Source organism: Macrobrachium rosenbergii, chromosome 7, assembly GCF_040412425.1.
Source record: "Macrobrachium rosenbergii isolate ZJJX-2024 chromosome 7, ASM4041242v1, whole genome shotgun sequence".
Classification (NCBI taxonomy): Eukaryota; Metazoa; Arthropoda; class Malacostraca; order Decapoda; family Palaemonidae; genus Macrobrachium; species Macrobrachium rosenbergii.
In genome coordinates this window covers 15572733-15598780 of record NC_089747.1, presented here as the reverse complement: position 1 = coordinate 15598780, position 26048 = coordinate 15572733, and the positions used below count along the sequence as shown (strand labels likewise).

At 36.8% G+C, this 26048-nt stretch overlaps 1 protein-coding gene and 1 pseudogene across 1 annotated transcript in view; one reads left to right on the top strand and one right to left on the bottom strand.

Moving 5' to 3' along the window:
* LOC136840162 (heparan sulfate 2-O-sulfotransferase pipe-like) overlaps window positions 1-22279 on the top strand; it is a 30356-nt gene extending 8077 nt beyond the window's left edge. The window contains exons 2-8 of the mRNA XM_067106612.1: window positions 15449-15555; window positions 16707-16975; window positions 17669-17748; window positions 19561-19717; window positions 20433-20545; window positions 20911-21065; window positions 21910-22279. Of these exons, the coding sequence (XP_066962713.1) occupies window positions 15449-15555; window positions 16707-16975; window positions 17669-17748; window positions 19561-19717; window positions 20433-20545; window positions 20911-21065; window positions 21910-22088 (1060 nt within the window). The 3' untranslated portion in view covers window positions 22089-22279. The remainder of the gene's footprint in view (window positions 1-15448; window positions 15556-16706; window positions 16976-17668; window positions 17749-19560; window positions 19718-20432; window positions 20546-20910; window positions 21066-21909) is intronic.
* Window positions 22280-24470: 2191 nt separating this feature from the next.
* LOC136840160 (angiotensin-converting enzyme-like) overlaps window positions 24471-26048 on the bottom strand; it is a 50669-nt pseudogene continuing 49091 nt past the window's right edge.

Genomic DNA, 26048 nt, shown 5'->3' with positions numbered 1-26048 from the left:
TATATATATATATATATATATATATATATATATATATATATAATGTGTGTGTGCGTGCGTGTATTATTTTATTTGAATAAAGCAGTACTACTTCCTAAGCTAAATTTCATATATATTATGTGCTTGCTTTCTTAAAATTTTCGATGTGGTAGTACCATAGCGTAAAATTTCTCTTCAAGGATAGGAAAACCCAGCAGACCACCACTCTATTTTACCTTTAGTGGTACAGCGATTCGGTTAAACTTACGTGAAAGTGGGTCACGAAATATTCGCGTGGTTAGCAAAGAAGAATGGAGGCTACAGTCGGCAACAGCAGCCAAAATACTGTATAATGAAGAAGGTGGTCGTTTGCGTGGGCGCCTTCCTCTGTAGTCTCACTTCCCGCGCGCTTCCGGCGGGAAGAACCGGGGCACCTTTTCCGGCATTTTTCTCGTTCCAGTTGCACAGCACATCGAAGAGGTCGCTGACTGACATACTTTCCATTTCTGGTTTGTGAAAAAAATAACATTCTGAACGATGTCAAGTCAACTTGGCTTTTACATATTACCCGGTAAAGCAAAGAATCAGTCTGACATGTTTTTGTTATCTAGATAAATGCGTTCAAGTAGCCAAGAACAGTGGGAACATGAGACAAGTATCGTGGTTTTACCTTTTTTCTTTTAGTTAAATTTCTTTACTTCGCATCTGTCTCGCACTGGATTCGTCGGTTTGTACGTACCGTAGTTAAATAGCTTATGTCGTTGTCACTCACACATCAACCCAACAAGGCATGGATCGATTCCTGGTCAGGGGAGATGCAGAAATTATTTATATACTTCCCTTTAACTGTGAGACATTTTTTGATATATATATATATACATATATGTATATATATAATATACATAGCATATATATATATATATATATATATATATATATATATATATATATATTTATATATATATATATATATATATCTAGTCTAATGTATATATATATATATATATATATATATATATATATATATATATATATATATATATATATACTCCCAACGAAAAGGATACTCACTCACCGATGGAGAAGGTAATGGGGCTAGCAACCTCATCCCAAATGACTTGCAGGGGAAATGCCGATAACTGTTATTAGGAGAAATAATTTCCGCATCAGGTGGTCAAATATAAAACGGGGTAATATAGGAAAAAACCATTGAAAGGAAAATCTAAATATATTTTGTATGCGAATCCCGTTTTATATTTCTTTTGGGTATTTGTATCATTTACAGTCTGAAAAGCGAGGTTAAGGCTAAATTATATTCAAACACATTAATTTGGCTCCTTTGGTATATCTACTATCCATTTTCTACATTTGACCATCCAGGGGCTAGTACTAAACGCGACGAAACAGTGTAGGTGAGTCACTGTTTCTCCGTGTTTAGTACTAGCCCATGGGGGATCAAAGATTTTTGTATATAGTTTGAGGAAGTAGTTGCCATAGGCCTTAATTAGGTTGTTTGGTAGATAGCATTCTGATTTTTGGTAGGTCGCGAACAGCTCGGCAGATATCATACTATAGTTGCACCGTTTATGATTCTTCGTGACAAGTGCTTACTGCCCATGAGCAAGTGAAGTTAGTATAAGATGCACTGATTGGCGTTTATGTTAGTTACCCTAAATTTATACTTTTATTCGTTTCTTATGCAGTGATAGGATGGTCCGCTATATATCAATACCTTTAATCATAGTTCCTCGTTGGACGAGGGGGTTCCGTTCTCAGCTAGCACCTGCTGGCCGCGAGTTCGAATCTCCAATGAAGAATAAGAGGAATTTGTTTCTGGTGATAGAAATTCATTTTTCGCTGTAATATGGTTTGGATTCCACAATAAGCTGTAGGTCCCGTTGCTAGGTAACCAACTGGTTCTTAGCCACGTAAAATAAATCTAATCCTTCGGGCCAGCCCTAGGAGAGCTGTTAATCAGCTCAGTGGTCTGGTTAAACTAAGGTATACTTAACCTAACTTTTAACCATTGTTATAAGTTCTCCGTGGTTAATTTATAGTTAAGAACTTTGACTACTGAGTCGCAGCTTAAAATGTAACATTAATTTTTCTGGATACAACATAGTTCTGCCCTAAATTGGAAAACTGCAGTATCTGCAAAATTTTCGAAACTGAGATACGTCACCTGTTGGGCTCGTGAAACACAAAATACACACGTTACTGCAGTTTCAGAATGATTCTTCAATGCTTTCCACGAGTATTTAGGGGATCCCATTTGCAGTTTCTGCAAAATCAGTTGTAAGGCAAGGAAAAACTGCAGTATCTACCATTTTTCTCAGTTCTGTATTTTTAGAGATTCTCAGTCTCTCATTTTTAGGGCAGAGTTATATACAAGGGCAAGTGTCTGCTTAAATTAGAATCTCAGACTATATATATAGATATATATATATATATATATATATATATATATATATATATATATATATATATATATATATATATATATATATATATATATATAGAATATATATACACATACATATGCAATATATATACATATATATTATATATATATATATATATATATATATATATATATATATATATATATATATATATATATATATATATATATACATATATAATCGTTTCGTCTCAGGGTACATTTAATGAAGTCACGGATCCCTGAAGTTTATAAGAAATATTTACTTCTCCAGATTTTGACCATAAACACACATTATCTACAGCAAATTGGAGACATATTACCCTATCATAGCGGAACCGTTATGTTGATAACATAGGTTTATGGCCCTCATCTGGAGATGTAAATTTTTTTTTTACTTCATGCATTATGAATCCTCTGTCAGATTTACTTCTGAAGAAGAGAAAGATGGAATTTTATCCAACCTGGATATTATTATTCAGTAGATTACTGTGAAATTTAAATTTGCAATGTACTGCGAACCCATAAACCTTCGCTACCATACTCACTGCTACTTGAATTACAGTGATCAGGGGAAAGCGTCCACATTTTAATCAAAGTGATCTAGAATTCTTAGAACCTGAAATTCATGGCATTGCTTTTGATTTAAAATTAGTTTTACTATTCAGGAGGAATTTCAAGCAATACATGGGTTGCTTAAAACATTTAAACGTAATAAATATTCTTTTTGAAGGCAGTAGCTATTTTGTTTGAAACATTTAAATGTAAACATTCCTTTTTAAGGCAGTACCTATTTTGTTTAAAACGTTTGCATTTAAATATTCATTTTTAAGGCAGTAACTATTTTGTTTAAAACGTTTACATATAAATATTCCTTTCTTAAGGCAGTAACTATTTTGTTTAAAACATTTACATATAAATATTCCTTTTTAAGTTTGTAGCAATTTTGTTTAAAACATTTAAATGTAAACAATTGTTTTTAAAAATATTCTTTTTGAAGGCAGTACCCCTTTCGTTTAAAATATTTACATATAAATATTCCTTTTTAAGGCAGTAACTATTTTGTTTGAAACATTTGAATGTAAAAATTCCTTTTAAGGCAGCACCTATTTTGTTGAAAACGTTTAAATGTAAAAATTCTCATTGAAGGCAGTGCCTGTTATGTTGAAAACATTCAATTGTAAATGTTCTTTTTTAAGGCAGTATATACATATTTTGTTGAAAGCATTTAAATTAAATACTTATTTAAGGCAGTACCCATTTTATTTAAAATAGTTAAATGTAAGTATTCTTTTTTCTAAGGCAGTACCCAAGTTGTTTAAAATATTTAAATGTAAATATTCTCTTTTAAAGCAGTACCTAAGTTGTGTAGAACTTCTAGATGAAAATGTTCCTTTTAGTAACAAAGGCCAGTAAGAAGTATGTTGCTGCAAATACTCCCAAGAAAACAAAGGAATGCTTGGTAAATATTACGTTCCGTGTAGGAATTGTTCATTGAAATATATTAATCAAGATTGCTAGCTCTGGTTTTTCAGTCACGCCAACGACACACAACAGTCGGCGAACTACCAGGCACATATTCAGTGCTTGAGTTGACAGATGAGGAATGGTTATTAAGGACGCTGCCCATAATGCTACAGACATACAAAATCAAAGTGATTTTTCGTAAACAAAAACAATATGATTTGCTATAAACCGACTTCCCACTTTCCTTCAGTAAAAGTAAACCAACATTTCTCTATTACTCATCTTCTCGAGCTACAATTATCGAGACATCTAAATAACAGTGCCTTAATCTTGAGACACTTTCAGTTTCTTCGGCTAAATGCGCTTACTCAGCAGGCAATTGTGGAATAGACGTACTTTGCGAGTTCTGTGAAGATTTCGAAATATTGTTCATTCGAACAAGCATCAATCCCAGAGAGATTTTAGCAACTCATGTTGGATGGTGGTCATTCTCGGTTTCTGTGGAGGTGCTGACGGCGCACTGTATATGTTACCTAATTCTACTTTTATTCTTTACTGGATGATTCATTAATTTTATCATTTTTTGTATTTCGACTTTGGCATAGATATCTTTTTTATATTGATTTGTTAAGTGCACATGATCAGCTTTATCTAGGCTTGCTTTTATTAATTTAGGCACGCTTGACGGATACAGGTTTATGCAGTCTTTCATTGGAGTTCATGAAAATTCCATAGTTGACATGTTAGGGCGTCATATACCATGCGCAGCCTCTCCAGAAAAAAGATTGAGCAATTTGAAGAAGACGCTTCAGAAATATTGACCTTGACCATCTACTCATCTCGTATAGAACGCATTCGGGGGCTAGCGCCGCCAGTGCTCCTCATGCGGTGCACTGTAGGCGTTACTTGAGGCTCTTTGCAGCGCCCCTTCGGCCCCTAGCTGTAACCCCTTTCATTCCTTTTACTGTACCTCTGTTCATATTTTCTTTCTTCCATCTTACTTTCCACCCTCTCCTAACAATTGTTTTATGGTGCAACTGCGAGGTTTTCCTCCTGTTACGCGTTTAAAAGCTTTCGACTGTCAATTTCCGTTTCGGCGCTGAATGACCTCATAGGTCCCAGCGCTTGGCCTTGGGCCGAAAATTCTATGGTCCATTCTATTCCTAAAAAATGCATTGGAGATACCGACAAGAAATGCTCATTGCTCGCTATTCACTTGAGTGCTTCAGAGCGCTGTTGTGGAACCGCGTAAACATGCAAATGCAATTGATACAAAAGTGTTAAGTACTTAAGAGAATGTGTTTGTAACTATTCATCGCTGATCAGAAAGACAGAAAAAGAAGTTGTGTAGTAATCAATACTTGCTGTCTAATGATGCCTTTATATCTTTAAGCTCGTTATTCTGCTGTTCAAATGTGAATTCAAAATATATACAAGTAAAAAATACGCCGAAGTTTCTTCGGCGCAATCGAGTTTTCTGTACAGCCACTACAGCGTATGATCAAGGTCACCGAAAATAGGTCTATCTTCCGGTGATCTCGGTATAATGCTGTGGGAGTCGCGGCCCATGAAACTTTAACCACGGCCCGGTGGTGGCCTATCCTATATCGTTGCCAGAAGCATGATTATGGCTAAAGTTAACCTTAAATAAAATAAAAACTACTGAGGCTATGGGGCTGAAATTTGGTATGTTTGATGATTGGAGGGTGGATGATCAACATACCAATTTGCAGCCCTCTAGCCTCAGTAGTTTTTAAGATCTGAAGGCGGACAGAAAAAGGTACGGGAAGAATAAGGTGTGAACGGACAAAGCTGGCACGATAGTTTTGTTTTTTTTTACAGAAAACTAAAAATAAGACATTTTTGGAATCGTCACCAGGCAAGGTGCCTAAACAGACAATCTTGATGAAAAACTCCAATTACGCGCTATGCATTGCCCGGAAAATAATAGTGCACGGATTCCTCGCATTGAAATTGAACAATTCCGTGAGGTGAAAAGTGTATTATGATTTTCGGATATATGCCATAAAAAATTGCCAGTTTTCACTATTAATTACATGAGAACGGCAAGATGGAGTTTGCGACCTGCTCTGTAAAATCTGAAGATTTAAAAAACAAATCTGGAATGGATAAGAACCAGTGAAAACGATCGTGATTATAGGAACTGAATGGAATGGAATATAGAGTTTAGGCCAAAGGCCAAGCACTGGGACATATGAGGTCATTCAGCGCTGGACAGGAAACTGAGAGTAAGCAGGCTTGAAAGGTGTACCTGGAGGAAAACCTCTTAATTGCACTATGAAATAATTGTTAAGGGAGGGTGGACAGCAAGATGGAAGAAAGATAATATGAATGGAGGTACAGTAAAAAATATGAAAGGGGTTGCAGGTAGGGGCCGAAGGGACGCTGCAAAGAACCTTTAGTAATGCCCACAGTGGATCCCATGAGGTGCACTGATGGCACTAACCCCCTACGGGGCAAATGATCATGATTATAAAACATCGTTTTTTTAGGGGAAGTAGAATGAAACAAGCTGCCCAGGCGTGTGGGAAGCTTTGTGAGACAAGAATAGAGGAGAGAAAGATCTTGTAGCCGAAGAAAGTGGGTCAGGACCACCTGCAGCTTTCGCGGTCACTCGAACCCTCTGTCTTGTCACATAAAATTCAACTGTAGGAAGTTAACAGTCTCCTTACTGCAATGGGAAAACTACGTTAATGTTCTAAGATTGAAATTGTTAGCTTATTGTTTCAATTTGCAAGTTTCAGAGGACTTATACACGACGTGGAGGTACTGGAAATAATATGGTCTTAGTTTTTATTCTTTCAGAAAAGTCTTGATTTTATTTGGTTTGCGTCGAAAATGTTATTTTTTAAGAAATGCTCCTTAATGAAAATTGACGTACCAAGGACATTCCTTGTATGCATATTTATTTATGTATTTGTATGTATATACATGTATTTATATTGTGTATATATGTATAATATATATAAATATATATAAATTATATATATAATGTATACATATATATATAAATATATATATATATATATATATATATATATATATATATATATATATATATATATATATATATATATACATATATATATATATATATACACACACACATATATATATATATATATATATATATATATATATATATATATATATATATATTTTATATATATATTCTGAAATAGTACATACATACACGCGTATGGGTAAGAAGGAGAAACCTCATTGAACATATATATTCCACATCGACGCTAGCATATGAGCCCATGCAGTATCCAAGAAATGAGATCGACGATAAAATCTTTCTTTTCTTAGAGACGTCATCAAAGAAGCTTCGACATCACCAATTATTTTCGAGTAGCGCTACAGTTTAGGTCTTCCGTGTCATTTCGTGACACCGGCTGTGAAGATTATTGCCGGTGCCAGGTCTCCCTGAACCGTGGATCATCCCTTTCTGCACGCATGCGCGTAGGAGACACGGGTCTCGGAACAGTTTCTAAAAAAAGGAGGCGGCTTTCTTTGGGCTTTCTTCGGGCGGATGATGAATTTCTGCGTTTAAATGGTGCATCGGAGATTATCAGGGTTGTAGGTTTTCATACATAAATATAAAGACATGTAATTGTGGTAACAGATTTACTTAGCTATAGTGTAATAGAACGATAACATTTATATAATATATATATATATGTATATATATCATATATGTATGTATATATATATATATATATATATATATATATATATATATATATATATATATATATATATATATCATAAGTACTCATACTATATTTTTATTATTTCAAGCTTATCAGTTTTCTTAGTGGTTGAGTGCAGAGAAAAAATGGGAGTATTTAGGACATTAAACGTCTGTTTTTCAACACGTAAAAATAACATGACTGATCTTAAGATGTAGCTTTACATAGAAGTTCAAAAATAGGCTCTCCAAATCTGTATAGTGTTTATCCACCCCTTCCCAGAAATTCACCTCTTACCAATTCAATATACTGCCCCAAAATGGAAGACTGCAGTATCTGCAAAAATAATAAAAACTGAGAAAAATGGTAGATAATGTAGTTTTCCCCTGCCTTGCTACTGATTTTGCAGATACTGTACTGCAAATGGGTCCCCCTATAATACTCGTGGAAAGCATTGAAGAATCATTCTGAAACTGCAGTAGCTGTGTGTTTTGTTTCACGAGCCCAATAGGTGACATATCTCAACTTCGAACATTTTTTCAGATGCTGCCGTTTTCCATTTTAGGGCGGTGTAGGCTATATAATAGTTGTTTCTATGACTCATCAGGATTAGAAACGGCTTTGCCAAATGAATACCCTGGATCTATATTCAGAACTGACTCCACCCGTACTGCAAAAATGCTTTCTCAATTACAGCTTCAGACCTTCCTTTTACTTGAGAGTCCATGTGATTATGCGTAGAAAGAAGGGGCGCGTTACAATAGCGGCAAAATGAGTATGCTCTGTGTGTGGAAATTTGGAAAACACGAACGGCTCTCTCAACCTTGTCTTCATAAGAATACATGCTTTTCTATGTGGATCTCATTTTAAGTATGATGATTTATGTCTATTTCAAAAGTTTTCTCTTTTCCATCTTGTCTTCTCCGGCTATACCGTGACTCGCTGTTAAAAGCTTTCTCTCCTACTGATGATTACCGTTAGGTATACCCGGTGAAGGGGATAGTGCCGCCACGCGCCGTGCACTGTAGGCATTGCTGTAAGGTTCTTTGCAGCGTCTCTTCGGCCCCTAGCTGCAACCCCTTTCATTCCTTGTACTCTACCTCCATTCATATTCTTTCTTCCATCTTACTTTCCACCCTCTGCGAGGTTTTCCTTCAGTAACACCTTTGAAACCTTTTACCCTTAATTTTCAGCTCTTCGTTAGGCGAGTCGGTAGAGCCGTGGACTAGCACTCGTTAGGCCCGAGTTCGAGTCTCCGGCCGGCTGATGAAAGAGCTAGAGGAATTTATTTCTGGTGATAGAAATTCATTTCTCGTTATAATGTGGTTCGGATTCCACAATAATCTGTAGGTCTTGTTGCTAGGTAACCAATTGGTTCTTAGCCACGTAAAATAAATCTAATCCTTCGGGCCAGCCCTAGGAGAAGTGTTAATCAGCTCAGTGGTCCAGGTTAAACTAAGGTATACTTTTTTCTTCCTTGTATTCTACCCCCATTTATTCTTTCTTCCATCTTACTTTACACCCTCTGCGAGGTTTTCCTTCAGTAACACCTTTGAAACCTTTTGCCCTCAATTTTCCTTTCACTGCTGAGTTACCTCATAGGTCCCAATGCCTGACCTTCGGCCTAAATTGTATATTCTGTTCTATTCTATTCTACCGTTAGGTTAAAAGACCTCACTCTCGCCAGATGTATAATTTCTTACAACGTCTTACTTCCCCTTCAACAGATTACATGTGCACCTGCAGATGAGAGGCTTAATCCATCAACAACAACAATATCTCATAAATCATTTTTAGTTTTCTGAAAAGAAAACTATTGTGCCGGCTTTGTCCGTCCGTCCGCACTTTTTCTGTCGGCCCCCAGGTCTTAAAAACTACTGAGGCTAGAGGGCTGCAAATTGTTATGTTGATCATCCACCCTCCAATCATCAAACATACTATATTGCAGCCCTCTAGCCTCAGTAGTTTTTATTTTATAAAGGTTCAAGTTAGCCATAATCGTGCGTCTGGCAACGATATAGGCCATGCCACCACCGGGCCGTGGTTAAAGTTTCGTGGGCCGCGGCTCATACAGCATTATACTGAGACCACCGAAAGATAGATCTATTTTTGGTGGCCTTGATTATACGAGGTACAGAAAACTCGACTGCGCCGAAGAAACCTCTGCGCATTTTTTACTAGTTACTAATACTATTTCTAGATTTCCAGAGATCCGAAATTTAGCAAATGGCAGTGGCCCTGGTTTATCTCGCTGCCGGAAGTGATGGTGCTACTTCGTTCCACCTGATGGTGGACTGGATATGCAAGGCAATTGCTAGTCTTTATACCTGGACGTGCTTGACGTCAGCTGGTTAATGGCTCGGATAATAACCTGTGACCTTGGTGGGGTGCTCAAGGTGTGCACAATCCGTGAGCAGAAATTTTTTATGGTGTGCAAATCATTTTATTTTGGGGCCCTGCGGCCAATTACAGCAGTAATTATTAGGCATCAAGAGGATTTTACTAAATGTTTAGTAAATTCTGAAAAGAATGAGAGATTTCAGCTATTCAGGAATTAGGTCGGTATAGTAACCCAAGCAACCGTATTTCTGAAAAGCCAGGTTGAGTCATGAACAGAGAGGACAAGTTTACCTGCGAGCTTCCTTTCCCATCCTCTTCCTGTTTGTAGATACAATGAAGACTCTTAGGGAGAGAACGGCAGTATCACCACACCCCTCCTAAGAGTTGGTCCTTCCCTCCACGCCCCCCCTTTCCTCTACAAGTAAAATTCCCTCCCAGATTTGAAGGAAAATTTAAAAAAAAAGAGAAAGGAATTTCGAGAGATAGGGAGGGATAGTGGACTATAGGAAGCTAACGTTATAAGGCGATACTTCTGTATTTTTTTCATAAACTTCTGAATATTAGTTCCTCACTCTTGTTAAGAAAATAACGAATATAGTTAGATAATTTTAAATTTTTCCCTAGGGCTCGCGCCTCCCCTGGAAATTACTGACGCCCCCCAGGTTGAGAATCACTGCCTTAGAAGGAACTAGGGAACCAAAGCCCATTTTAGTGGTTGAGCTTTGGTTCTGAAAGTTCTGAAATGAAAGTTGGTCTGAGGAGACACACTGTAATTATGGATGGCTGTCTCAAAGTGCAGACGCGTGAATGTAGCAAACACTCAGAAATAAGGTTGAAATCCTCTTAACCTCATTCCTTGTGTACTACTTCAGCAGTTTTATCATTGCAATGGAGAACTTCGGAGTTCATTAAAGAACTTGTTTTTTTCGGCGTGTCCGTTAGGAATTTTCGTAAACTAGCACTTTCATTAACACTTTTGAAACCAACCAAAACCAATACACCTGGTGGGAAGACACGATGTATTCCCCTTGTGCCGCGGAATCCAGAATTCACGCATGCGCGCCAGTGGAAGTAATCACAGCATTTAAGCATCGCGATCACGTTCTCATGACTAAACCACGTAACGAGACGTCCGTGAGCGAATCGGCAAAGAGATTTTAAACTCATTCTCGAGTTCATTTTGATCATGCAACATCTCGCAGCGGTCTTCCTCGAGTAATTGTGTCACGAGTAGCAACACAGTACTCATTCTCCTTTCGTCAAACTAACTTGAGTGACTCAGCAGAAGCGCGCAGTCTCTTCGAGATGGTTAAATGATGAGGTGGCATCTTTTTTGTTATATCACGTATCAAAAGTGCAGACAAATGGGGAAGCCATTATGAAATTGAATTAAACTCTTATGCCGTAACTGAATCTGATATTTAAAAGAATAACCTCGGAATGTTCATATATCTCGCATCTCCCATTACAGCAATGTCTAGAGTTTTATTGTCAGTTACGTTTAATAAGAATTTATGTTTTTCACCAGTAACTGGAAAGTGATGTCGAAAAGTAAGATAGACAGGCAGGAAGTCAGTGAAGTACGTAGAGAAAATAACAAAGTTAAAAATATTTACCCTTTTTCGTTGTTGTCAACTTGCAAATCCAACAAGGATCGCCACAAAATCAGTCTTTAGCTGTAAAGACTATTTATCCAGCAGAAGCATAGCTCACTCGCGAAAAAAGACCAGTGGCCCCTTTGTACCCCAGCGGGTCTCTGACCCATTAACCTCGAAACCACAAAGACCCAATAGCCTCCTTTAACTTAAGAATTTGTTTGTCTGTCTGAAGTTATCAAAAGAAAATCGACACAAATGGACTGAGACTCCCATCAAATTTCAAACTAGAAGTCTGGGCTTCGGTAATAGGGACGCTTTAATTGAGGAGTACCAGCCCTCATATTTTTACTAGTACTATTTCCAGATATATAGGGACGCAAAATTTAGCAAGTGACAGTGGCCCCGGTTTATCTCGCTGCTGGAATTAATGATTCTACTTGGTTCCACCTAAAGGTGAACTGGATATTCCATGGCGGTTACTTATCAAATTTTTGCCTTGGGAATAAATTAGTCCAAATAAGTTCGTTGCCACTTTCTGGAAGAGGTCCTGTTACGGGTACACCAGGTGATCAGTTTTCGCATGAAAGATGCTGAATAATGTTTTTCGTCTGTCGTTGTGGTGATTCTTCAGAACCGTGTACGCAGAACACCTGGTGGAGTAAGCACGTGTAGAAAGTTTGCCGAGTGGTTGCATTCGTCAGACCAGGCGCCTCCTTCGCTATAAGTAAGAGTTAATGGTGAGAAATGAATGAGAAACCTTGGCCGGTAAGTCACGAGTTTCGATCGTCTGTGTTTTAGAGGCAAATTAAAAAACAGATAATGACGCCTAAAGTAATCAGAAGCTTTTTTTTAAAGCGTCATGTGATCGAATGATATGCTCTCTCTCTCTCTCTCTCTCTCTCTCTCTCTCTCTCTCGTATTTAGGCTAACAGGGTCGTGAGGCATCTGTGACTTTCCACAGAGTCGCCAGAGATTGTGTTGACCAATAAGAGTCGAAACCACAGCATCACGTAGATAGAGGAAATATTATATTACCTTTCAGCCATCGGCCACATAGTGACGTATCTAGTGTTCCGATCCTGAAGAAACAAATTTAACTTAAAAAAACAGATTCAAAGGACCAGTACACTTTCAAGGAACCTTTTTCTCTGTAGATTTGTATCAGGCCTTGTGCTCGACTTCTGGATTAAATATGATATACGTCAAGAATATGGATGAAATGTAATAAAAATGGTTAATAAAAAAGAAAATAAGTATGTAATGCTCTGTTTATAAAAGTAAGAGGTCCTGGTAAAAAGAAAAATCATCATTTGTAAAATTATGTAAATACTATGAAATATCTGTAAAACTGCGGTAACGTATTTTTCTAATAAAAGATAAAAAAAAAATTGTCTGTCTTTTAGACTCGCTCGAAAGATTTCGTTCATTCCATTTTTCACTTACTTGCTGGGACACAGACACGGCTGAAGGGAGACAAGCGTGACATAACGGGAAGTAACGTCACACAGTGCGTTACAATAAGTTAGACGCCCTTTTGTGGCGATTAGATAATGGAATGAGTAAAGTATATTTTCTTCAAATTCAGCTTCAGTGGAATAGAGGAGACTTGGTAGCTCGAGAGAGCTACAGAAAGAGATTTTGGAGGCAAAGTTATCGATGCCACAATAAATGGAAGGGATGAAATTATTAAAATAATTTCAGTAGTCTTTTAAGGATGAAATTATTATTAAAATAATTTCAGTAGTCTTTCAAGGATGAAAATTATTAAAATAATTTCAGTAGTCTTTCAACCTGTTTTCATTCTACCCGCAGGGGGTTAGTGCCGTCAGTGCACCTCATGCTGTGTACTGTGGGCATTACTTAACGTTCTTTGCAGCTTGCCTTCGGCTCTTTCTTTCCTTTTACTGTACCTCCTTTCATATTCTCTTTCTTCCATCTTACTTTCCACCCTCTCCTAACAGTTGATTCATAGTGCAACTGCGAGGTTTTCCTCCCGTTATACCTTTCAGACCGTTTACTGTCAATTTCCGTTTCAGCACTGAATTACCTCATAGGTCCCAGCGCTTGGCCTTTGGCCTAAATTCTATATTCAATTCAATTCAACCTGTATTCAGACGTAAGAGGCTGAATGTGACGGTGAACATTGTCTTGCTTGCCTATGGAGCCACCTGGGTTTCAGGTGAAAGGGCCTTTTACTCATTGATGGTAAACAATTGCCTAGCTGCGAGGAAACTTTCTGTCGGTAAATAGAAAAGAGAAAAGCTCTTTGGGCATGTCTGCGAACAAGTAGAAGACCGCAATATTGTCAGCTTTGGTGACTGAGCATTTGTTTAAACCAACTCTCTCTCTCTCTCTCTCTCTCTCTCTCTCTCTCTCTCTCTCTCTCTCTCCAAACACAAGCTTGAATATAAGATGGTTTGGCTTCTGACTTTTAAAGTTTTTTCCAGGCTCTCAGTGATTCCAGTGACTCTTCACCTCAATGACTCTGCAAATACTTGTGTAGCTCAGCATTTGTTGCAGAACTGCCTTCAGCTTACACCTGTCATTTCCTTAAAATAACTGAAGAGACTTACTGGGGATTCCTCAAGAATGTTTCCGTTGCTTGACTGAATTTTGTCACATGTACTCAGTTTCCAAATAGCTCCTGTGCACTTGGAATGAATATATATATATATATATATATATATATATATATATATATATATATATATATATATATATATATATATATATATATATATATATATATATACCTCTGGAATCCCCGTAGGATAATCTTATTAATAAAATTGACTTGATTTAGTCTAAAAAATAGACGCATAACTCAGTTCCGTGTTTTCCAGGAGCTATAGAACGCAGGAACTGTGATATGTGTCCTTTTTCAAAACTAAGTTAGATCAGTTTAATTGAAAGAAGCTAACCTCCGGGGATTCCGGAGGGGATCTTTGGAACGGGGACCGTCTGGTGCTTCCCCGAAACCCCAAAGGCCCTGTTTTACAAAATGGGCCTCTGCGGGCTTAATTATCGAACATGGATTGTTCTAGGCGTTCCGTCGTATCTGAGAATAGAGAATAGGATTACCTTTTTTTATGTTAACTTATTTGCCCTTTTCTGTTTTTGTCTCAATTCCTCTTTTCCATTGTTGACGTAGTTCCATTAACTGGAAATGGTTGGATGATCCTAACATTGTGTTTTATGGAGGGAGGTATAGTGCCGTCAGTGCACCTCACGTGGTGCACTGTAGGCATTACTTAAGGGTCTTTGCTGTTTCCCTTCGGCCCCTAGCTGCAACGTCTTTCAGTCTTTTGACTGTACCTCCGTTCATATTCCCTTTATTCCGTCTTACTTTCCTCAACCTTCTCCTAACAATAGTTTTATAGTGTAACGAGGTTTATCTGTTCTTACCGTCTATTTCCCTTTCAGCGTTGAATGACCTCATAGGTCCCAGGGCTTGGCCTTTGGCCTAAATTCTATATTCTATTCTTCTGACATTGTCTTCAAGATCTCCAGTATTTAAAACTTTGTGCCAGTAATACTTTTAGCTTTTAGGATAGGTGGCCTTGCTTTTGTCGCAAACTTACTTCATTTCAAGTGGAAGATATTGGGTTCCCTCTTTATTTGTGACGCCAGTTTTAATAGATATAAATTAATTAATCGATCCTTTTTTATTTGCAGCAGTAATGCAAACTCCCCATCAGGGTTTCCTCTTTGGTATTTTCATTCTTACCAGAATGATTCAAGTGTTACCAATCTTATATGGGACATGTAAAGTCCATGAACTAATTCCAGAAGTGCTTACCGAATTTCAGTTTTAATGACAAAAATAAAACATGCATATTTTCTTATGGTTTTAATAATAAAAATAATAAAACTGCTATAATTTTAACATCAAGTTTCTCTCGCCTCAGAATCAGTGATCTGGTGACGGCAGTATGTATCCCCATCACAATGGTCATGTATCTTCACATGATGCTGCTGCCTCCGGTCTCTCATCCTTCATACTCAGAATACAGAGGTAAGTAAGAGGAACGCCAGGACCTTTCCAAAGGTTGTTCATGTGGTGTTCACTTTTGCTTGTTCGGTCAAATGAATTCCATCTCGATAGGCATAATGCGTGAAGTTTGTGTTCACGCAAGCGCGCGCGCACACACACACACACACATATACTGTATATCTGATAAGTTTCTAACATCTAAACGTTACGTCTCATAAAGTACGAATAATAGCAAGTGACGACTTCCTTTCTTTAACGTTCTATATATATATGTATATATATATGTAATATACTGTATATATATATGTATATATATATATATATATATATATATATATATATATATATATATATATATATATATATATATATATATATATATATATATATATATATACATTATATATATATAGAAGAAGAACATTAAGAAAGGAAGTCGTCACTTGCTATCATTCGTGCTTTATGAAGCAATGTCTAGAAGGAAGAAGCTTGTCAATGAAGGGGATCTTTCAGCAATAACAACAGGTTCAGAGGAAGTAAACTGTTCACCAACCATACCCTCGTCGTATTAAATGCAACTTAACATGGGCAGAACATCCACTGGTAAAGTACTGATAAGTGAGTTTAAGGAGTACTCTAAAAGGTGAGTGTTTCTGGGTTGCATTGAGGTAACCATGGATGAAAAATGATGGAAGCAGAGATTAAACTCCTGAACAGGTTGTGTGGACATCAGTAAACCATTAGTTTATTTCAGAGAAGTTTGGTTAAGCTATGTCGGTGATCTGATAATAAACATTGCCCCATCATTCTTTTATCTCGTTTAATTTCTTATGAATACAAGACCAGACTTAAAAGTCATCAATAATCCGTTGTTAGGTTAAGACGTGTTGTCTGAGTTGGGATCCTTGTCTAGATTATGCATTCACCAGAATCATCAGCGACACTTAGTTAAATTAGGCAACGTTGCTCAAGCTATGTTTAACCCTCCAGATACAATACTGTGTTAAATAATTGCTGCTCCATTTACTGGACTAAAGAGACGTCAAGCCATCCACAGAATCATCAGTGACTCTATGTTTATTTAGGAAAGTTGGTTTAAGCTTCATTGGTTGAATAGGCTACGTGTCCACCGGAAAGAACAAGATTCAGCTTATCCAATCTTCACTTTACAGACTCAACAGCCAGCGGACCATTTGCAGAGTCAGTAACAGCAGCTGACGATGAACCACCTCAGACTTCAGATTCCCTAAGACTGGGTCCTCCTTTAAACATCACAGGGAACGCTAACGAGGACCTATTGCTGATGACACCCCTGCTGAGGTGCGGAGCCACCACCGTCAGAAACCTGCTGAAGTTCCTGAAGAAGGACAACCATTTCGAAGTGGTGTCCAAGCCTCCAAAGAAGGCAGAGGTGGTTCATATACCAAATGTAGAAGCACAGGTAAGGTCTGAGTGCTCAGAGAAAAAGGAGGGTTCATAGGTTTTTGGGATGGTATGAAGGTTTAATTTGCCCATTTATCTTTCTAAGATCTAAGCATTCACACATACATTTAGATGTTTGTGTGTATATATATATACACATATATGTATGCATATATATATTTATATAGAGGGGTGTGTATATACATATATATATACATATACATATATCTATATCTATATACACACACATATATACATATATATATATATATATATATATATATATATATATATATATATATATATATAAACTTTAATTAGGAGTGATTATAGATTAAACTGTGGAAAATAAATTACTGTTTACATAATAATCACTGGTGTGCTACAAGTTTTGACTAATTTCATCACAAAATCAAAAGCATCCTTGATTATTGTTAAGAGGAATATTGATGAACCATAATAAACTCCTAGAAATTCTAAAATAACCGGAGTCCAAGAGCTAAGAGATAATGGACCACTAAATATCGCATTTGCAGATGTCATTCATAGGCTAAAAGACACAGAGCTATTGTCTGTCATCACCACCATTAATTTTACTGACTGACAATATTACTTCTAATTGGTGCATCAACAATACGATTAACGCCAATTAGCAGAGAATCAGTACAGAATGTTTCAACTTATTGCATTCATTTTTGTCATTTTACAACAGAATGCACTAGCGAGCAAGCTGGTGCAACAAGAGGGACCGACGGCAGTGTTGCAGTCCTTCGCTTACATCAATTTTACACAGTAAGGCCTTGTACTGATTGGTCAGTTTGAATGTGGAAGCTTACTTGCCGGATAACTGTGGGAAAAGAAGAAAATTGGCTTTTAAATCGAAAGGAAGTAGAAGTTAACTGGCTTTGCATTTCAGTGGAAACATTTGTGAGACTATTGAAACATATGCAAGCTGTTTGACTCTTAAAGTACAGTAAATTTTTGGGCTGGGAATAACGGGTAATATATAATGCTTATCGTGCCATATATCCTTGTCATGTATGATATCTATGTAGCAGTTGTGCTTGAGACGATCTTTAAATTTAAAATTTCTTAACTCATTTCGCAATGTCTTTTAGTACAAAATGCGGGAAACACTATTATACTTACATATAAGATCTTTGTGAGAGTGAAATGTGGATGGTTAACGATACTGAACTAGAGTTGAAGGTGATGGGACGAATATCATTGTTTGCTCAGTGCTGGGGCGTAAGAATAGAAAAGGTGAGAAATGAAGAGATATGTAGGAGGAAGCATGGAAGGTGAAAACATTGCACAGTATGTTAGGAATATATTAGGAGGAGGATGAGAGAGAAGAAGAGAGAGAGAGAGAGAGAGAGAGAGAGAGAGAGAGAGAGAGAGAGAGAGAGAGAGATGCCTATGTGAGCGTCTGAAATTATAATTTGACATTCTTCTGCATATGTTTAGCAGCTGAATTATCAATAAGCAGTCACCTATGTTATTATATCTCTGGAGCTACCCTACGTTTATATATATATATATATATATATATATATATATATATATATATATATATATATATATATATATGTATATATGTATGTATATATATATATATGTATGTATGTATGTATATATATATATATATATATATATATATATATATATATATATATATATATATATAATGTGTGTGTGTCTCTGTGTATGTGTATGGAATTTTTATTACATCACCGTGACATTTTATATACACAAACATTAAGTCCCAAATGTCGTTTAACATCCAATTCACTCTAACTCGGAAGTCGAGCGGCCTAGGGGAAGGTGGGGCCTAGAGCAAGGTGGAAGAAGAACAGGTGGAACTCTACTTCCACCTTGGCCTAGAGCGTCCAGTGAACGTCGATGGTGCTCGTTGTTCGGCAGTTCGGGCCTGCCAGGTGACAAACCAGTTATCAGTTATAATTCTTCTTCGGGGAATTATAACACACACATACACACACACACACACACACATATATATATATACATATACATACATACATACATACATACATACATACATACATACATACATACATACATACATACATACATACATATACCCTGAAAAAAGGAAAACAGAGGACGAAAGTTTCGCCTTCTATCGAGCGTCTTCTGAAGAATTTCACCGGGCGATGCTTACATTTGATATGATGACTTCCATAAAAAAGCAGGTAAATTAGGCAAATGATGCTTCCAGCTATAACATGATGTTAAAAACAATTTTATAGTATATAGTCTCTCTACCTTCATTTTTAACATCTCTGAAAATAAGGTGACCGCCCTATAGTCCGAAGGCCCGATAGTCCGAAGGTCCGATAGTCCGAAAGTCAGCAGGCCCGATAGTCCGAAGGTCCGATAGTCCGAAAGTCAGAAGGCCCGATAGTCCGACGGACTGTAATCAGCCGCCCACCCCTCCATAGCTAATACGGCAAAATTGTAACCAGTAAACACGTCGGAATGCCGGCTTAGACCTACGACTATCGGACCTTCGGACTATCGGGCCTTCGGACTATCGGGCCTTCGGACTAACGGACTGTAATCGAAAATAATCTCTCTCTTCAGATTTAACCTCACGAAGCCGATCCACATCAGCGTGGTGCGAGAACCGATCGAGAGAGCCATCAGCTGGTTCTACCATGTGAGAGCACCCTTCCAGTTGATCGAGAGGCACAACCGTTTTCCGGAAACCAGTTTCCCAACGAGAGCTTTTCTCAAGAAGGTTAGAAACTTAGAATTTCCCAACCTTCTTCTTTCAAGTTTTCCGCGGAGGTGTGCGATTCTAAACCGTGAAAGAGTCCAATTTATTACATGGGTGGTCCACGAGGGAGCTGTTAAAGAAAATGGGTCCGCTTTGTAGACCGATATCTAATATACTACTGGTTTAACCGAATGGTACTAACTTTTCTTTTAGTAAATGTATAGGTCTATTTATTTACTGTAAAAAGTTAACTAAATATCCCTGAATGACCCAAGTTGACCCAGTTCTTGGCTTCTGAGACATATTCATATCCATTGCAGGTCATTGCTTCATTCCAGGTTAAAACTCTCTAGGTATTATTTTACTTTGAACTGTTATTTGACATTGGAGTTTTTATGCTGTACTCTTCAAGTACGAAAGTCATGCTTAAATCTATCGCAAATATACTGTCGCCGAGATATTTACCATCTTTGTTTATGTTTTACCATTCGTTCCAGTGGGGCTGGTACTGAGCATGGTGCTCTTAAGAGTGGTGCTGGTTTTAAAATAAAGCTTGACAGTGAAAAAACCGAACGCCAGAAACCTTCAAAGCACACATTAAAACAGCAAAATGGTGTTTTCAAATCCAAAATGTGTAAATGGTTTAGTTTAACCAAACTGTATCTGAAAATAATTTTTCGTTGACGCCTCTTCTATGCAGTCACAGGTGGTCTAAACTGCCGTTTCCTGTCCACAGGACTTGGAAACCTGTCTGAAAGACAGGAGGGACAGGGAGTGTCGTTATATACCAGGCAGGGAGGTTCTGGGACACACCATTGAGTTCTTCTGTGGGCACGAACCATTTTGTCCGTAAGTAGTCGCCCCCTCCCCATGTGGGCTAGGTGTATGTAAAGAATCCAAAGTTACTGAAGTATATGATTTCTGAGCCACGAGTTTTAAATGTAAGTTGGAAGTGAGAATCCTGCGGCCAAAATAATGCAAAATTCTACAAACTAAATAATTTTTTAGAAATATTAGTGCTTTTGCTTCTTCATACCAGACGTGCGCCTTCATATATACAGTATATATTTATATACATATAACAAATTGTGTATATATATATGTGTGTATATATATATGTATATACAGTATATACATATATATATATATATATATATATATATATATATATATATATATATATATATATATATATATAATTTATCTCCTTGTAGGATATTTGCAAGTCCCGAAGGATTTCGCCGGGCGAAGGAGGTAGTTGAGAAAGAATTTGCTGTTGTAGGCATCCTGGAGGAGTGGCCGAAGACCCTGGCTGTCCTGGAACACTACATACCGCGTTATTTCAAAGGCGCCTCTGACATCTACTTCAGTAAGTCATTTTGCAGTATTTCAAACTTGGTATACTGGTCTTCTAAGCTTAGATAATGTAAGATTTTTACCATTATTCTGTATTCTGTAGAAAATATATTGATATATGAAACTATAAGTAAATATATATATATTATATATATATATATATATATATATATATATATATATATATATATATATATATATATATATATATATTCCATTTATTTACATGCAGTTCAATTGCAAGGCTTCCAATGTTAAACATATCCAAGAAAGACAAATTTGAAAGAAATCGAGAAGTTGAAACTTCATTTGGGTATTAAGTTGTCATGTATCTGAAATATGGGACCAGTTCATTCTGTATGGTAATACTTTGTGTTAATTTCCGGCCCTCGCTATTATAATACTCAGAAAATAAGGAAGTCTAGTTTTTTCTTGAAAGACTTGATGTTTTTCAGTCTTAATATCAAGTTGGAGCTTATTGTTCGGTCTTGGGGTTACAAATTTGAACGCTCTAAAACCAACATTTATAGAGTCTTGGCTCTGGTAACTTGAAATCATCTGTAACTAAGCTTCTGTTTACTCCATTCGTTGGTTGTTAATATGCACAACAAGTCTTAAAAATATTTAGGACAACTAGCCTTGAAGACTTGATGAGCCATAGTACATGTTTTAAACATTAGCCTAATTTTGATAGACAACCAGTGCAACGAAACTATACAGGGGTGATCCTATCCCGTGATGCAATACCCTTATTAAACTGGCTGCTCTGTTTAGTATATTTCGCAGCTTCCTAAGTTATATTTCACCGCGAATACAAATTCGGAGGACACTAAAGGGTAAAACTCTTCCATTTTCAGAGGAGATGCACGGCAACAAGATCCTGACCAACCAGAACTTTTACAAACCCCGAGTGGAAGAGAAGGCGCGGGAATACCTCGGCAGGAACTTCACCATTGAGCTCGAATTCTATGATTTCTTGAAACAGCGATTGGACAGGCAATACAGAGCCATTGCCGCGTCTCTGCCGTCTACGTAAAGGTTGCGGCTCATTCTTATTTTTTGGTGTTATGATTAAAAAAAGGCCACTTGTATGTGGAACAAGACTAAGACCATAAATAAGTCGCTAAAGGAGAAAATGAGTCTAAGGGTTCTGGCCTTATGACAGGAGTCTGTGAGACAGAAGGCTTGTGATAGTTTTAGTCTGTCAAAACACGCACAAAGTAAAAAGCAGAATTGAAGACGGATAATCAAGGTGTCTCGTTTTTGCCAACTCTTACATCCTGTAAGATTATAGTGAATTTATTCCGAAAGAAGTGCTAACTCGTTGGTTCTGTACAATTTTTTCTTATAACGACCTTTTTGGTGCACAATCATTTGAACGATACAGGGAAAGAATCTGTAGCTGGAAAACGAATGCAAACTTTTGATATGACCATATATCTGCGTAACCATTGTATACAGTATATATTTTATATATTTATATGTAATGTATATGTAATATATATATATATATATATATATATATATATATATATATATATATATATATATATATATATATATATATATAATTAGCTTTGTGTATTTAGTGAAGCCGAAGGTAGCTGTAGATTAACCTTAAGAATAATAGGAAAACCATTGCTCGAAGCGAGATACAGTATTTGAGGATAGCCGGTCTTTACACACCAATGTAGGAGGTGATGTTCAAATGGACGTTATGCCCATTCCTTCCGAAAATAAGCAAAAATTCTTACAGACTAGTTTAAAAGGCTAATAACTTGTAAAGCACACTTCACGAAATAGAATAATCAATTGTTCAGAGAGAGAGTGAATTATTACAAAACAGGAAGTGCAACTGGAAAATACGATTTGATTGAATGGAAAAAATCTCGCCGAGATGTCGAATAAGTGTTCCGTTGTAGTAACCGCTTAGTTGACAGTGGCGACCGTAAATCAGGTAGAAAGCGTCGGTAGAAAGAAACAGAATTGTAGAATCGTTTTACAACTAATATTTACTATTGGGTATTTTAACGTTTGTAAACCAAAAAGTCGCGTAGTGAAGAACGCGTCTCAGTTATCTTTAAACAGAATATTCGCCATCTTCATCCACTGACAACTGTAGCGTCTTGTTTCTAAAAGAATTAGGCCTATGAGTATGGACATTTGTGGTTGAGCGAGTCTACCTGCTCTCGAAAGGTGACTAGAGATAGTGGTGCTGTCTTGACTCGGTATAACTTACTTTTCCATATTGTTTTTTACTCATATTCCATGACAGATCGTAGAGCCTTTAATGAAATCATCATTTAGTATTGAAGGAAATGCAGCCAAAATCATTTTTCAGTGATGTACCAGGCACTTTTTCGTAGTTGTAGCATCAAAACTGATCACAATATGTGTATCAATCAGAAATAAGTAAAAATTATGCCCAAGTTTCTTCGGCGCGATCGAGTTTTCTGTACAGGGTATAATCAAGGCCACCGGAAATAGATCTATCTTTGGTTGGTCTGGGTATAATGCTGTATGAGCCGCGGACCATGAAAATTTAACCACGTACCGATGGTATCCTATCCTATATGGCCAGAAACACGATTATGGCTAACTTTAAATAAATAAAACAAAAAGCTATTGAGGCTAGAGGGTTGCAATTGGGTATGTTTGATGATTGGAGGGTGGATGATCAACATACCAATTTTCAGCCCTCTAGCCTCAGTAGCCGGCACAATAGTTTTCTTTTACAGAAAACTAAAATGAGCCGTAGAGTAATTTTACAACTAATATTTACTGTTGGGTATTTTGATGTCTGTAAACCAAAATGTCGCGTAGTGAAGAACGCGTCTGAATTATCTCATTGAATATTCGCCATTTTTATCCATTGACAACTGTACCGTCTTGTTTATTCGAGAATTAGGCCTATGAGTATGGAAACTTGTGGTTGGGCGAGTCTACCTGCCCCTTTGAAGGTGACTGTAGATAGTGGTATGGTCTTGACTCGGTATAACTTACTTTCCATATTGTTTTGTATTCATATTCCCTGCCAGATTATTGAGCCTTTAATGAAATCATCAACACTAGCAGCCAAATAATTTTTCAGTGATAGGCCAGGCACTTTTTCATAGCGTACATCAGAACTGATCACAATATGTGTATCAATCAGAAAAACTGGGCAACTATTTTCATCTCTCTAATTACACGTATAATGTAAATACGTTTTGTGTGTGCTGTTATGTACATATTGATATTAATATACGTAAGTGAATACGGGCATATATCAGCCCTTTGTTATACCATATGCATATGGTAATGCCCATTAGATATCTATATTCTTTATATATTTATTTATGAATGCTTAGATATCGATAAGTGTACGTTGCAGAATCCATGTATTTTTAAGTGAAAATGATGATAATAAATAATAAGGTACAGATTGCAAATATTTAATTGCACCTTACAACTAATGCAGCACAGCAAGATGCGCAAACAAAACACGATTAGTTCTGCCATGTTTATTTTGATAAAATATTAAATCATATTAGCTTACTATTTAAAAGACTCTGCATGCATAACCGCGATTCATTCTTCTGCAATCCGGACAAACATAATAGTTTTAAGTTTACAGAGTTCATACATTCAAAGTAAATGACATCCAAAGCCAAATTAGATATAAAATTAACAATAAAACACACACTATTTTACGCAAACATTGCATTATTGTATTTCAGTAAATGGAATGTGAATCTGAACACCTCTCTTTGATGATATACATACACATATGCCATACAAGGTAAGTTATATTTTTACTTGAGAAATTAAATAACGGGGAAATATTTAGAAAATGGGAACGACTGGGTAACTATTTAGAAAATGGGAACGACTTAAACGTTGTACTGGGACCTCAGCTCGTTCTGATGATTAGCTTGTAATCCAACACACGTCGGTCTATAATATCTTCTTAATTTATTTGGAGATCAAAGTCATTGCCTGCAGTCCTGTTTTCATATGCCAGCGTAAGTACTGTACTACACGCACCATTTTCTCCACGAAGAAAGGAGCACCCAGGGAAACCTTCGTCTAACGAAATGGAACGAAGAGCCTCAGTTGTTTATGGGTGATGGGTGTAAACGCGAGTGTTTTCTGGATACCTCCCCCTTGTACACACACACGTCCATAGCAAGAAGTTTCGGCAGATATTTCATATTGCCGATGTCATCTTGATTTTCCCAATCGATGTTGGCTTGAATCTTTAAACCATCGAGTTTTCAGGTAAGCCAAAATGTCCATTTGTCTATTTCAGAGTTTTTGCGAACAGTTTTTCCCCCCTTTTTGACTTTCTTGTGAAATAGCCTTACGATACCAAAGCAAAAATTATGCTGGTCTTAGGCCAGCACGGACACTTGCTCTTTTGAGCAAAGAAATGGAAAATGGTAAAAAATGAGATACACAGTCTATTGTTAATGGCTGAGGTGATTATTACCGAATAAGTTTCTTGAATGGGCGGAGACTTGAATGTGTTACGCCAGCGTTTTATCTATCTTAATTACCATTCGGTTTTTATTCAGAGGGCGCTTGTTCTATCAACACTTGATAAAGATTCGACGTACGTCATCTTGAAATAATTACATTTTGTTTGAAAGAAGAATTAAGAGTATATTAAGGACGTTGAAATATTCTTGGTGTCAGTGAAGTAAAGACAGAGAGTAGAATAGCGTTATGGGCACACACAAATTGAGGACAGACGAGTGGGTGGAAGAAGCCGCGCTGATATCTGCGAAAAGAAAGAAAATTAATATCCAGACAATTAAGATATCATTGATTTTGGTAGATGTACTTAATATCTCAATTAATTCACTATCAATATCAACCAGAATACAACTGTATTCCGCACAAATATGGGATATGTCTTGGACCGAAGTAATTTAAACATTTCATTTTTTAAAAGCTAATTAATAACTCGAATCAGAATACAAACAATTACCCTTAAAAACTCGTTTCATTCTAT